Source organism: Pongo abelii, chromosome 23 (genome assembly GCF_028885655.2).
Source record: "Pongo abelii isolate AG06213 chromosome 23, NHGRI_mPonAbe1-v2.0_pri, whole genome shotgun sequence".
NCBI classification, from domain to species: domain Eukaryota; kingdom Metazoa; phylum Chordata; class Mammalia; order Primates; family Hominidae; genus Pongo; species Pongo abelii.
This window is the reverse complement of record NC_085929.1, coordinates 57,399,280-57,414,926: the sequence shown is the minus strand read 5'-3', so window position 1 is coordinate 57,414,926 and position 15,647 is coordinate 57,399,280. Positions and strand designations below refer to the sequence as shown.

The 15,647-nt window shown below is 56.0% G+C and overlaps 1 protein-coding gene and 1 non-coding gene across 2 annotated transcripts in view; one reads left to right on the top strand and one right to left on the bottom strand.

Annotated features, from left to right (window-relative positions):
* SHANK3 (SH3 and multiple ankyrin repeat domains 3) overlaps positions 1–14,585 on the bottom strand; it is a 55,643-nt gene extending 41,058 nt beyond the window's left edge. The window contains exons 1-9 of the mRNA XM_024240093.3: positions 14,298–14,585; positions 13,751–13,954; positions 11,858–11,929; positions 9,895–10,003; positions 9,668–9,819; positions 9,402–9,569; positions 9,160–9,276; positions 8,072–8,149; positions 5,951–6,017 (exon numbers count right to left, since the gene is read on the bottom strand). Coding sequence (XP_024095861.3) covers positions 5,951–6,017; positions 8,072–8,149; positions 9,160–9,276; positions 9,402–9,569; positions 9,668–9,819; positions 9,895–10,003; positions 11,858–11,929; positions 13,751–13,954; positions 14,298–14,585 — 1,255 coding nt within the window. The remainder of the gene's footprint in view (positions 1–5,950; positions 6,018–8,071; positions 8,150–9,159; positions 9,277–9,401; positions 9,570–9,667; positions 9,820–9,894; positions 10,004–11,857; positions 11,930–13,750; positions 13,955–14,297) is intronic.
* Positions 716–819, top strand: LOC112130678 (U6 spliceosomal RNA). Its single transcript, XR_002912911.3, has one exon. It is a non-coding gene; the product is annotated as a U6 spliceosomal RNA (small nuclear RNA).
* Positions 14,586–15,647: the final 1,062 nt, after the last annotated feature.

The following is a 15,647-nucleotide window of genomic DNA, read 5'->3' as shown; positions in this document are numbered from 1 at the left end:
ATAAACAAAATAGAAAAACAGTGGAGAATCAAGGAAATAAAAGGTTGTTTCTTTGACAATATCAACATAATTGACAAACCTTTAGCTAGATTGACTAGTAAGGAGAGAAGATGGACAGAAATAACTAAAATCACAAATGAAATTTGGGGACTTACTACCAGTGTTACGGAAGTTAAAAAGGAATATAATACTATGAACAATTATATGCCAACAAACAGAAAAGCTAGATGAGGTAGAAAATTCCTAGAAAAACACAAATTACCAAAACTGACTCAAGAAGAAACAGAAAATTTAAACAGACCTATAATAAGCAAAGAGATTGAATCCTTAACCACAAGCCTCCCAACGAAGAAAAGTCCACCACCAGATGGCATCACTGGTGCACTCTACTAGAAATTTAAAGAATTGACACAAATTCTGAAACTCTTCCAAAAAACAGAAGAGGAGGGAATACTCCCTCATTTCATGAGGCCAGTATTACCCTGATACCAAAGCCAGACAAGAGCATTACAGGAAAAGAAATCTACAGACTAATGTAATCAATATAATACATCACATTAATAGAACAAAGGGGGAAAAAATGATCATTTCAATTGATGCATAAAAAGCATCTGCCATAATCCAACACTCTTTCATTATAAAAACACTCAGGAAACTAGTAATAGAGGCTAGTAACTTCCTCAACATAATAAAGGAAATTTATTAAAAATCCAAAGTGCTTGCTTCTGCAGCACATATACTAAAATTGGAATGATTCAGAGATTAGCATGTCCCCTGTACAAGGATGACATGCAAATTAATGAAGCATTCCATATTTAAAAAACAAAAAACAAACAAAAAAACACACATAGATAGCACCATACACAATGGTGAAAGATTGAATGCTTTCCCCCTAAGATCAGGAACAAGGCAAAGACGCCTGGTTTTACTACTGGTATTCAACACTGTACTGAAAGTTCTAGACAGGCAAAAATAAAAATTAAAAAAAGGCACCCAAATTGGGAAGGAAGAAGTAAAACTATCTCTATTTGCAGATGGCATGATCCTATATATAGAAAATCCCAAAGAATACACCAAAAGAGCTACTAGAGCTAATAAACAAATTCAGCAAAGTTGTAGGGCACAAGATCAGCACACAAAAATCACTTGTTTTTACACACCAGCAATGAACAATCCAAAAAGGAAATTAAGAAAATAATTCCATTTATAATAGCATCCAGAAGAAGAAAATAATCAAGAATAAATTTAACTAAGGAAGTAAAAAAATCTATATACTGAAAATGACATAACACTGCTTAGAGATGACCTAAATAAATAAAAGGACATCCCATGTTCATTAATTGGAAGACAATGGTGTTAAAATGTTAATGTCACCCAGAGTGATTGACAGATTCAATGCAAAATTCCAATGTCCCTTTTTGCACAAACAGAAAAGCAATGTTCAAGTCTATATGGAATTGCAAAGGGCCCTGATTAGCCAAAACAATAACAAATAAGAAGAACAAAGTTGAAGCACTCAAACGTCCTGATTTCAAAAGTTACTACACTCTGGGTGCAGTGGCTCATGCCTGTAATCCCAACACTTTGGGAGACAGAGGCGGGTGGATCACCTGAGGTCAAGAGTTTGAGACCAGCCTGGCCAACATGGTAAAACCCCATCTCTACTAATAATACAAAACTTAGCTGGGCATGGTGGCACAAACCTGTAATCCCGGCTACTTTGGAGGCTGAGGCAGGAGAATTGCTTGAACCTGGGAGGCGGAGGTTGCAGTGAGCTGAGATTGTGCCATTGCACTCCAGCCTGGGTGACAAAAGCAAAATTCCATCTCCAAAAAAATAAAAATAAAAAGTTACTACAAAGCTGCAGTAATCAAAACCATGTGGTACTGGCATAAGAATATACATGTAGACCACTGGGATAGAATTGAGAGTCCAAATAAACCCACATATCTAGGATCAATTCATTTTCAACAAGGGTGCCAAGACCATTCAATGGGAATAGTCCCTTCAACAAATGGTGCTGGACAATTGGATATTCATATGCAAAATAATGAAGATGGCTCCCTACCTCACACCATAAACAAAAGTTAAAACTTAAAATGGACCAGTGACCTAAATATAAGAGTGAAAACCGTAAAATTCTTAGAAGAAAACCTAGAGGATAAACCCTCGTGACCTATGACACCAAAAGCATGAACAACAAAAGAAAAAAATAGATACCTTGAACTTTATCAAAATTAAAAATTCTTGTACATCAAAGGACATTATCAAAAAAGTGACAAGGATCTCCTATTCTACAGAGAAAATATTTACAAATCACATATTCCATACCAGTTTAGTATTCAGAATATATAAAGAACCCTTACAACTCAACAACAACAAAAATAAATGACCCAATTTAAAAATGGACAAAGGACTTGACTTTTCTCCAAAGAAGATATACAAATGCCCAATAAGCACACGAAAAGATGCGAAACATCATTAGTCACTAGGGAAATACAAGTCAAAACCACAATGAAATACCATTTCACACTTACTAGGATGGCTACAGTCAAAAAAAAAAAAAGATAGTAACAACTGTTGGTGAAGATGTGAAGAAACTGGAAGCCTCATACATCACTGGTGGGAATGCAAAATGGTGGAAAACAGTTTGGCAATTCCTCAAGAAGTTAAACATAGAATTATCATATGATTCCAAAATTCCATTCCTAGGTATATACCTAAGGGATTGAAAATAGGTATTCAAACAAGTACATGTACACACATGTTGATAGCAGCAATATTCAAAACAGTCAAAAGGTAGAAACCCACATATCCATTGACAGATGAATGCATAAACAAAATGTCATTTATACCAACAGTGAAATATTATTCAGCCATAAGAAGGAATGAAGCAGTGATATATCCTACAAGGTGAAGCTCAAAAACATGCTGAGTAAAAGCAGCCAGACACTAAGTGTCACATATTATATGATTCCATTGACATGAAATATCAAGAATAGGTAAATCTATAGTCCACGGAGACGAAAGTGTGTTAATGGCTGACAGAGTTGGAGGGAGAGGGTAATTGATGCAGAATTATTGCTTAATGTGTCCAGGGTCTTCTTTTGTGGTGATGAAAATGTTTTGGAATTCAATAGAATTGGCTGCACAACACTGTGAATATACAGAATGCTACTGAATCATTCTGGCCTAGAAGTGGTCACCTCTGCTTCCTTGCCTCTGTCATGTCGGGTCACTCTTTGGGTCCACATTGTCTCTTATCCTCTCTCAGGCACACACTCCCAGGCACAGGTGTGTTCTCATGAGCATGACAGCACCCTGGAGAAGCATTTCCCCAAGGTACTCACCAAAAGCACTGTGGGATGCCAATTCCACGCCCAGGCCAGGGACCCCACCCAAGGCCTGTCAGTCTAGAGGGGGCAAGCAGGGCTGTCAAGAGGCAGCAAGTTATCCTGTTGCCTGAAGGGTTACACAGGTCCCAGTCTACCAGATCCCACCAGGTGGCACCTGCCCACCAGAGAAGGCGGCACCTCCTTCCAGTTCCTCTTTTGTGTACAGGCCCCACTCTGGGACCCCAGTGGGGATAGGATGTAGCAAGTCATGACTGTCATGTCCTTGGAGCAAATGTGTACGGAGGGCATGAGAGTGACAAAGGCAGACCCTGAATCAATCAGGTCTGAATTAACCCCCTCTGTGCCTCAGTTTCCTTCTCTGTAAAACAGTCTAATCACTCCTTAGGGGGTTGTTGAGAGGGCAAATTGAGATAAGGGGTTTGTATTAAATCCTGACAAATATGCTGCCTGTACTCAGGGAAATCTGGTGGTGTCACCCTAGTGTCTGTGTGTGGCACCTGATCAGGTAAGGGTGTTGTTGGCCCATGGAGCCGACGACCACATCAGGATGAACTGACACAGGTGCCTGCTCCCTACCACTGAGGGATGTGTGTCTAACCCCAACCAAGCAAGCACACCTGGGTTGGATGGCCAGTAAGTCGCAACTATGGTGACTCCAAGAGCCCTGGGGTATCTGTCCACAGCACACAGATGAGGGGCAGATGGGGCCTTCCCACCCTCCCTCCAAGCAACTAGACCAAGGCCACCAGCAAGAGTCCAGCCCCACCCAGGATCAAATGCCACAGGAGGCCACAGGGGGAAGGGGATGCAAATGACCATAAGAGACCAGGTTTCACTTAAGGGAAACTGAGGCGCAGAGGTCCTAGACAGCTTTCCCACGGTTAAGACAATTACAGGCAGAAGAGGAGGCCCCGGCCGGGCGCGGTGGCTCACACCTGTAATCCCAGCACTTTGGGAGGCCGAGGCGGGTGGATCACGAGGTCAGGAGATCAAGACCATCCTGGCCAACACGGTGAAACCCCGTCTCTACTAAAAATACAGAAAATTAGCCGGGCGTGATGGTGGGCACCTGTAATCCCAGCTACTCGGGAAGCTGAGGCAGGAGAATAGTGAGAACCCGGGAGGCGGAGCTTGCAGTGAGCCGAGATCGCGCCACTATACTCCAGCCTGGGCTACACAGGCAGACTCTGTCTCAAAAAAAAAAAAGAGGAGGAGGCCCCACACGTGCACAAACCAGGGCCCTTCAACACTAAGGGCCACCTCCAAAACACGAGCCCAAACCAGAAGTAACTATCTGTTGCCCCTTATGCAAACCCAAACCTTACCACAGTTCTCCCTGACCTGACCCTGGACTCCGATCCTACCCATCCCACTGGCCCAGTTACTTCCTCAACACACACTTCCCTGCAGTGGCCTTGAGAGCAGCTGTGGCACTCACTGAGGGTCTGCCGCAGCCTCAGATGGTTCAACTGACACAGCCTGGGGTGGAGGGGCTCATAACCAAGCCTTACAGGGGGATGTTCCGGGGGAACTCTACAGAAGAAGGGCCCTTAAACATGAAACCGACCTTAATCTTAACCCCAGTCCAAAATTCAACTCCAGCCCTGACCATAACCTCCCATTAGAACCAAGTGAGAGTTCAACCCTAACCTCTGCTCCAAATGTTTGCTGCCCACTGTCACTTTAAATTAAAACAAAAACAAGAAATGGGGACACCCACAAGTAAACACTCATGGCAGGAAGGGGGTCCTAGGAGTCTGTATTCCAGAGAGAGGCACAGGCAGAAAAGCCTGAACCACCCAGGACATGGAGGGATCTGCAAAGGAGCTCCTGTGCAGCCAGGTGGCCAGAAGGGGCCTCAACACGATGGTCCCAGCCTGGCCAGCAGCAACTCTCCCAGAGGGGACTCCGGCAGCTACAACAGGACGGTCTCGGCCTGGCACCACACCCACCAGAGACCTCCCAGGGGCTCAGGTGTCCTGGCTGAGGCCACGTGTGTGTCTCCTGGTTTTCCTTCCAGGACCGTGAGTCACGCACACAGCAGGCTTTCCTCTACTCGCAGGCAGCAGGGGGCTCAGAGTTCCATGCCCTGAGGATGGCTATGGCACTATTCCCAGTCCCATTCTGCTTTCCCATCACTGTTTTGTTTTCCTTATGTGTCGTTTATGTGATCTTTTCATGCTGAGAGCTTGCTACGGACCACCTAGACTCATGCTTGCTCCAGGGTGAAGTGAGGTCCACCACCCCCATGTCTCCTGCCGGCTCTTTCTACAATTTAACGGGAAACAGGGACTCTGACCCTAACTTCAACCCCACTCTCAACCTATGCTGCCCCCTAAGCTGAATGCTAGCCCCGGCCCACAGCCCAAACCTCACCATGCTCTTCTCCCAGACCAAAAACAACATTCACTCAACACAGGCCCTGTGGCCCGTTCCTCAGGCCCGCAGTGGCCACTCAGAGACCACTGGCCACACAGTGTAGATGTGGGGTGTGGGCCCCTTTGTTATGCCACCACTGACCCCCACATCTGCTGGGCCCCAGAAAACCACACAAATCTACATTCAACAGGGTCGCCCAGGTGGACAGAACTCACCAACATCCGAGTCTTTGTGGGTCTTGATGACCTCTGCAAGCTCAAAGTTCCCTGCGATGATGGCCACCTGAGGGAAAGGGGAGGTCAAGGAGTGGAGGAGCAGGGAGGGGGCTGAGCAGCACCAGCTTTGCCTCCCCAGCCAGCCCCAGCTGCTCCTTCTCCAGTTCCTGTGTGGAGTCTTCCTTGGTTGGGGGCCCCGGAGACCCCAGCCCGTTCCTCTTCTCTAGTGATACACACTCCTGTCTATACCTGGGATGCCACAGGCACACCCCATAACTGGAGTGACCCGCCCTCTGTCTGCCTGGGACTGAGGGGCTACCTGGACAGGAGAAGTTCAGAGCTAAAACCAGCAGTCCCAAGCAAACGGGCACACTGGTCTGTCCCAACATGCAGCCATGTTTCCCATCTCAGCCAAGGCCCCGCCGCTGCCCAAGCTGCCAAGCTCATCCTCCCCTTCCTGTCACCCAACAGGCCCCGGCGTATCTGCTTCCCAATGTGCCCAAACCCACCTGGCAGCCCACTGCTGCCTCCACCTTCTATGACCACAACCTCAGCAGCCCGACCACTCTTCCCACATCTCACTCCTACTGAAAACAGAGGAGTTCTGGCTCTGTTCCTGGTCCACAAACCCCCACGATATTCCCGACTCCCCAACAAACTCCAAGTCACAGAGACCACGTCCACCTGGTCATCAGTGCCAACCAACCTGGCCAGAGAAAGGGCCCGGAAACCTCGCCTGAATTACATCAGCGGCTGGGATCACACCCCTCTCCACCACCCCTTCTCCACCACCCCTTCTCCACCACCCCCTCTCCACCACCCCCTCTCCACCACCCCTTCTCCACCACCCCCCTCTCCACCACCCCTTCTCCACCACCCCCTCTCCACTACCACCCTCTTCACCACCCCTTCTCCACCACCCCTTCTCCACCACCCCCTCTCCACCACCCCCTCTCCACCACCCCCTCTCCACCACCCCCTCTCCACCACCCCTTCTCCACCACCCCCTCTCCACCACCCCTTCTCCACCACCCCCCTCTCCACCACCCCTTCTCCACCACCCCCTCTCCACTACCACCCTCTTCACCACCCCTTCTCCACCACCCCTTCTCCACCACCCCCTCTCCACCACCCCCTCTCCACCACCCCCTCTCCACCACCCCTTCTCCACCACCCCCCTCTCCACCACCCCTTCTCCACCACCCCCTCTCCACTACCACCCTCTTCACCACCCCTTCTCCACCACCCCCTCTCCACCACCCCCTCTCCACCACCCCCTCTCCACCACCCCTTCTCCACCACCCCTTCTCCACCACCCCCTCTCCACCACCCCCCTCTCCACCACCCCCCTCTCCACCAACCCCCTCTCCACCACACCCCCTCTCCACCACACCCCCCTCCACCACCCCCGTCTCCACCACCCCCGTCTCCACCAACCCCCTCTCCACCAACCCCCTCTCCACCACCCCCTCTCCACCACCCCCCTCTCCACCACCCATTCTCCACCACCCCCCTCTCCACCACCCCCCTCTCCACCACCCCCGTCTCCACCACCCCCTCTCCACCACCCCTTCTCCACCACCCCCTCTCCATCACCCCCTCTCCACCACCCCCGTCTCCACCAACCCCGTCTCCACCAACCCCCTCTCCACCACCCCCTCTCCACCATCCCCCTCTCCACCACCCCCTCTCCACCACCCCCGTCTCCACCACCCCCCTCTCCACCACCCCCATCTCCACCACACCCCCTCTCCACCACCCCCCCTCCAACGCCCCCCTCTTCACCCCCTCTGCAGTTTGGCTTCTGCACCCCTGCTGGTCCCTCGGGGTGGGGGAGTCAGACCCACACCTGTCACCCCAGTCTTCTCATTCTCCCCATCCCCCTGCCCCAGAGCCCTGCTGACCCTCCTCTCTCCCTAGCAGGGTGACGAAGGCAACATCGACACCAAACACCCCTCACGTGCTGGGCTCGTCCCCCCACGCCTCCTGTGGGCAGTCCTGGGGGAGGTGCTCCCTTAGGGCCTTCCAGGGAAGAACCAAGGTTCAGAGAAGTCAAGTCACATGGACACAGAGACAGACACCTCTGGGGCAGCCTTGCACTCCTGTAAACCACCGGTGTACCTGGAAGGCTGTCTGGCTGTTGTAGTTGCGGACATCCCTGTTAGCTCCACGGAAGAGCAGGACACGAGCACAGCTCTCCTGTTGCGGGGAAGAGGGAATCACAGCTGGGTGGCTGGAGAAACCATCCGAGCACAACAGCACACGTGCACACAGGAATGCACACATGGTGTGCGCAGGGCACAGGCTCACACACACGGACTCACACCTATTTGTTCCATGTACACCTGAGTTGCACAGGGACAAGCCAGTAGGTATACACGCTCAGGTCTCACCTGGCCCAGAGGGCCTAAATGTACCCAATTCATACCTGGTTATTCAGAACACACGTGCACACATGTGAAACCCATGTGTGTTCAGAGAACAAATGTGCACACATAGGCCTGTGCTGCAGCCACAACTCACTGCAGGACACAGAGCACATATATATACCATGGCACACAGGCGGGGATGCACATACACAATCACTGTACAGGGTCACTTGTGTGCACACACACGTGTACACCCCCAGAACAGGCAAGTATATCCACACTCGCTGGTACATGCATACGATCACTGTACAGGGTCACCTGAAGCACACACACACGTACACCCCCAGAACAGGCAAGTATATCCACACTCGCTGGTACATGCATACAATCACTGTACAGGGTCACCTGAAGCACACACACGTGTACACCCCCAGAACAGGCAAGTATATCCACACTCGCTGGTACATGCATACAATCACTGTGCAGGGTCACCTGAAGCACACACACACGTACACCCCCAGAACAGGCAAGTATATCCACACTCGCTGGTACATGCATACGATCACTGTACAGGGTCACCTGAAGCACACACACACGTACACCCCCAGAACAGGCAAGTATATCCACACTCGCTGGTACATGCATACAATCACTGTACAGGGTCACCTGAAGCACACACACACGTACACCCCCAGAACAGGCAAGTATATCCACACTCGCTGGTACATGCATACGATCACTGTACAGGGTCACCTGAAGCACACACACGTGTACACCCCCAGAACAGGCAAGTATATCCATACTCGCTGGTGCAGGCATGTGCAACACACACAGTCGCACCTGGTTGTAGAGGGCACAGATGTGCAGGGCTGTGTTCCCCGAGGCGTTCTGGGCCCCCATGTCTGCCCCATAGAACAGCAGGTGCTCCAGGTGCTGCACGTGCCCAAAGCGGCAGGCCTGGGGGAAGAGCAAGGTGCTATAGGGTCCCTGGGCAGAGGCCAGGGCCCCCACCCCTACAGACAGAGCCAGGACCCCCCACCCAGCACACAGAGGCCGGGACCCCACCTCAGCTCCCTGCACACCTGGTGGATCTCCTGCCAGCCATTCTCGTCGGTGGTCCCCAGCTGAGCGTGGTCATGGAGAAGCAGCTCACAGCAGAGGGCATCCCCACCCCCCAGGGCGCTGTGGTAGAGGGGTGTCAAGCCACGGCTGTCCTTGTAGTCAGGTGAAGCCCCCAGGTCCAGCAGGGTCTGAGGGTGAGCAGCCTCAGTATCCACACCAGGCCCAGCTGCCCCCAGCCCCATCACCAGGCGAGAGCCCCTCCAGGCCAGGCCCCGCCCTCACTGACCGTCAGTGCTGCCGCATTCCGCTGGCGCGTGGCACAGTGCACAGCAGTGAGCCCGTCGCGAGTGCGGAAGTCCAGGTGGGCGCCACCATTCTTCAGCACCTTTAGCAGGTCCGTGGCGTTGTCCAGCTGGGCTGCGAGGCTCAGGGGGCACTCTGGGTTCACAGACAGATAAGGGTCAGGCTCCCAGCCGCGCAAAGGCCACGCCCCTCCCCTACTCTGCTCCTCACCTCCTGAGTCAGGGTCATGGAAGTTGGGGTCCAGCCCCTTGTCCAGCAGGCGGGCCACCTTGTCCGTGCTATGCAGCTGGACATAGTCCATGAACTTCTTCAGGTTCGCCTGGAACACCGGCCATCAGTCAGCCTGGCACCAAGGCCTCCATCATCTGAACATCACCCGCCTTCCTCCAGCAAGCCTCAGGCCTCCTTCGGGCATCCCCCACCACATCCCTACCAGTCTGACCTGTCACCTGACATCACAGTTGTCACCCACAGTCCTGCACTCCCACCACGGCCCCAATTCCCACTCGGGTGGGCCCATGCACGGCTCAAAGCCCTTCCTTGTGCCCTGATAGCCAAACCAGTCACGACTGTCAGCTTGCACCCAAGTAGCCCCTCACCAAGGCCAGGTCACCCTGGTCGGGCCCCAAGCAAGTCCCCCACTCCAGGCTCAGTCACTGCCCTGGCTCCGTCTCTCCGGCCCTGCTCCCCCAACCTGCCTGGCCTAGAAGAGCCCGAGGTCCACCCAGGCAGGAACCAGCCCCACAGCAGCCCTGAATCCTCAGCACCCTGAGACAACCTGCTCCTTCTTCGACCCATGTTCCTCTCCAGCTCACCCCACCGCAGACCCCCACCCCAGGGACCCCTCCTGTGACATGACTTTGATGGCCTTGTACTCATTCACCCAGTTTATCCACTCGCCCCACAAGACCTCACTTTCCCGGCCGGCACTACGGACACCACACACACGAGGCAAGGTGCCCTGGCCAAAGGCCGGGGCCCCTCCATAAACACCCAATGTACCTCAGAAATAGGAGAGGGTGCCATAGGGGACCCCTGCCTTGGGAGGCAACCTCCTCAGGAGGCCCAGGCAGTGAAAGAGGAGAAGTGCTCACTACCAGGGGAGAGGGAAAGGCCAGCTGGAGCCCAGGCAGGCAGAAACACGGGGCTATGTAAGAAGTTTAGGCTCATCCTAAAAACAAACGAGACCTACTGCAGAGTGAGTCACTCATGTCTTGTTGGTCACTGAAGAGAGATCTGGAGGGAGGGGTGGCCATAGGGGAGGAACCCAGGCTGACAAGGTAAAGTGAGGGCCAGTGGCAGGAGAGGGGGACCTTTCCACAGTGGACTCTGCCCAGCCATAGTGCCAAGGCCGTTGACCACCGCCTGACCTGGGGTAGCAGAAAAGTCTGGCACAGAAGCCTGAGGCTCCAAAGTCACTGATGGGACCATTAGGGCACAGGGGTGACAGTTCTGACCCCTCTCCTGGGCTCCAGAGACCACCCATAAAGTATCCAGCAAGCAAGTGCCCCCTGGACTGTGAGCTGGGGGTGGAAGCCCTGGGGAGGGGCTGTGGCACCCACCCTGCCCCTCTGACATTCAGCGGGAAATAGTAAGGTGCTCCCCTCAAGAGCATTTGGGGTCAGGCCCAGTTGGGGGTGGCACCCAGCAGTAGACACCTCACAGGCCTGGCACAGGGCCTGGAATCAGACAGATCTGGGTTCAGCCCCAGGTTCACTGTCTACACAGTCGGGCCCTCTGTGTCCCCATCTGTGAAATAGGGTTATAATAGTCCCTCTGGAAGAAGATTAATGAGAGGTCTAATTACAAATGCCCAGCACTGGTCGACCACTCAATGCTGGGTGCCTTGTCCCGACAGCCATCACATCAGATGCTTGTCCATTCCCTCTCCCACCCAGCTTCTCACAGGACACTCCAGCCCCTAAGCCAGGGGGTTCGGCAAAAGTCTGATCCAACTGGAACACATCACTGTACCACCTGACCCCAACGATGGGGCCAGGAATCTGTGCCCAGCCCTCCAGCCACACCCAGTACAGGCTCTGGGCCCCTGATGATGGGGAAATAGACTGAGCTGAAGCTGGGGGACTGTGGTCAGCCCCAAGCTGGGGTGGGGGACAGCAGCCACAGGGAGGCAGGAGGGAACCTCAGGAGCCCCCTCCCTGTGATCCTTTACCTTTGTGTGAAGCTTTGCAAACTGCTTATCATCGATGAGGTTCTGGGCATAAACTCGCCGCTTGTATCGAAACTGCTCAGATAAAAAGGTAGAGAAAATGCCCCCACCCCGGCTGAGCAAGGGAGTCCATGCACAAACCCCGTCCCGCTCATGCTGGCCACACCGCACCCCTCACTGCCCTCCTGTACACACCATCAGTCATACTACCACAGTGGACAGAGCCAACAGCTGCCATGCACCCACCACACTCAGGCATGATGCAGCAAGATGGAAGGCACGTGCCTAGCTGCCCGCAGCCTGCACTGTCCCCTCGCCTTCCCATCCCCAGGATTCTCAGAAAAATCCCACTCCTCTCTGAAGGCCTGATTCCAGGCTTACCATCCTAGACATCCCCCTCCACTCTCCAGGTAGAACTGACCCCACTTTCCTGTGCCACCACGGAGGCCCGCCCAACTTTGAGCTCAGCTCACAAAATCTTTATTCAATGCCCACTGCAGTTGGGCACCCCCCTCCACCCTGTCAAACTCCAAGACCTTCCACAGGACTGACCCCGTCTGTGTCCCCATGCCTAGCAAGGCACTCAATACATCTTCACACCATGCATGGGTGAGCAAAGGAGGGGACTTGGTTGGCCTTCACAAGACTTCACAGCTGGAGAAAGGAACAAACGTGCACACAGATAGCCCTGCTCACACCACACACCCCTCTGGCACTCACTCCTGCTCACACTCCTCCCTGGAGAACAATGCTCAGCGTCCACACCACCCATGCTGCTCAATGCACACACTGTTCAAACTACACACACCACACTGACTGTGTGGCACACAGCCCACACTGCACACACTGTGCACACTGTTCACTGTATACTGCACATCTTGCTTACCACAATCACATCACTCACACTGCACTCACTGCCCGACACTGCAATGCTGTACACACTGCTCACTGCATGCAGGGTACACACTCACGGCACACACTGTGCCTGCTAACTGCACACACTGCCTGCTCACTACACATGCTCACTGCACACACTGCACACTGCTCACACTGTACGTACTGTGCACACCTTGCCCGCTCACTGCACACACTGCACACTGCCCATACTCTACATCCTTAGTGAGCACACTGCCTGCTCACTGCACACACTGCACACTGCTCACACTGCCCACTCACTGCACACACTGTGCCCACTTGCTGCACACACTGTGCCTGCTTCACTGCACACACTGCACACTGCCCATACTGTACATCCTCACTGGGCACACTGCCTGCTCACCGCACACACTGTGCCTGCTTCACTGCTCACACTGCACATCCTCACTGCTCACACTGCCCACTCACTGCACACACTGTGCCCACTCGCTGCACACACTGTGCCTGCTTCACTGCACACACTGCACACTGCCCATACTGTACATCCTCACTGGGCACACTGCCTGCTCACCGCACACACTGTGCCTGCTTCACTGCTCACACTGCACATCCTCACTGCTCACACTGCCCACTCACCGCACACACTGTGCCCACTCGCTGCACACACTGTGCCTGCTTCACTGCACACACTGCACACTGCCCATACTGTACATCCTCACTGGGCACACTGCCTGCTCACCGCACACACTGTGCCTGCTTCACTGCTCACACTGCACATCCTCACTGCTCACCCTGCCCACTCGCTGCACACACCGTGCCTACTCATTGCACACTGTGTCCGCTCGCTGCACACCGTACACGCTCACTGCACTCTGCACACAGCACCACACACACACACAGCCTCCACCCTTACCCCTCCCACTTGTGTTTCCCCACTGCCGTGCCCTTCACTAGTCCCGCCACGGAGCTTGGTGATCCACCCTGCGCGCTCCTCAGCTCACCCCCGCGCCGGCCACTTACCTCCAGGTAGGGCAGGGGCGTGTCCAGGTTGGGCGGGTACTCCTGCAGGAGCCGCTCCTCATCCAGGAACTTGCCGGCGCGGCCCCGGGAGGGCGGCTGGAAAAGCCCATAGTTGAGCGCGTCCTGGAGGCTGTGGTTGAGGGCGCAGAGCACGCGCTGCTTGGCGGCCCACACGGGCGCGGCCGGGTCCAGGCGCAGGCACTTCTGCAGCGGAGCGGGCTCGTGAGCTCAGGTCCCGGGAGCGCGGACCCGCCCCGCCGGCCCCATGCGGGGTGCCGAGCCCCGGGCCCCCGCCGACGGAGTCCGGGGCTCGGGAGCCGGCGCCCGGGACCCCGCGCCTCCGCGAACCGCGGTCGAAGCCCCGCCCCAGGGGCCGGGCTTCCCGGGGCCCCGCCCCGGCGATGGGGAGGGTCCCGGCGGAGGCGGCGGGGGAGGGGTGAGTAGCCGGGGGCCGGGGGTCCCAGGCGCCGGGCGCGCCCGGCGGGGGTGGGTGAATCCCGGGCGGGGAGCGCAGGGGCACGGCCGGGCCCAGGGCGGCGGGGCTCACCGTCTGCTGCAGGTCCGGGATGCCGACGCGCACGACCACGGCGCTGGCCCCGGGGCCGTCCATCCCCGCGCCGGGGCCCGGGCCGGGGCCGCTCGCGCCGGGGAACGGAGCGCCCGGGGACTCCGCGCGGCGCCCCGGCCCCCCCTTCCCCCCCGCCGGAGCCCCGTCGGCCGCGCTGCGCGGGAGGGGGCCGGGGGGGGCCGGGGCCGGGGCCGGCGCGGGGGACAGCGGCTCCGGGGGCTCCGCAGGGGCGGCGGCGGCGGCGGCGGCGGCGCGGCTCAGCTGCATCGGCCCCGGCTCAGCTCGGCGCCTGCCTTCCCCGGGGGCGGGGGCGGCGGGGGGAGGGGGCCCGAGACGGGAGGGAAGCGGGGGTGGCGAGGGGGCTGCGCCGGAGGCGGGGGCCGGGAGGGCCCAGGGCCAGTGTGGGGGGTTACTTGCGGGGTCCCAGGTGGGGGTGGGAGGTGTGTGCGGAGGGCGGGGGCCGGGCCACGGGGCGGGGGGCCCGGGGGGCTGTGACGGGGTGGGGGGGAGTCCTAGGCCTCGGTGGGGGGGGAGTGGCTGAGCAGCAAGGGCCGCGCCGCCCTTCCGCAGCGGGCGGGCATCCGCGGACCACCGGGGAGGGTGCGGCGGAGGAAGGGGTCCCGGAGCTGGGGTGGGGGTCGCGTTGGGGCACGAAGACCAAGGTAGGGCGAGAAGGGGAAAGAAAAACAATTAATTTCCGGAGGTGGCGGCTTCTCCCCCCCACTCCACCGACCCCCCCAGCTTCGGGCCTGGAGGAGATGGCGGGGACCCCCCCCTGCCCCAGGCCTGGGGGTCGGACCACGGTGACCTCCAGACCGGGGAGGGTCCGGGGCCCTTCCCACCGCCTTGGCGAGAGGCCCTCCGATTAACCCTTTCGGCCACGCCCTGGCGTGTTCAGCGCGGCTCCCCCACGCCAGCCTAGTTTGGGGAGTTTGCTCCGGACTTCCCCCCAAGGACCCCCCGGCCGGTCTGGATCCAACGCCTGTCGCCCCCTCCCCGTCACCTTAGCGACGACGGGATGGGGGCGCGACCTACGGGGAAGGGCCTAGGGGAGGGGGCGCTACTAGTCTCCACCTGCGACTGGGAAGTGAATTTTAGTTTTACGCGTTGTCGTGGCAACGCGGGAGGGGGTGATGAGTGGGCGGAGGAGGGGGGAGCTCAGTAAAGAAACTAGCTCAGGCACCGCCGCCCCATCGGGGTGCACCAGGCCCCCCAGCCCTGAGCGGCCTCTCGGAACTGTCCAGCACTGCGAGCCCCTGTGCCCCCAAGAGCAGCCCCTAAGTCGAAACAGTTCCGACTCCTGCAGAACTCTCCCAACCCGCTTTGCCT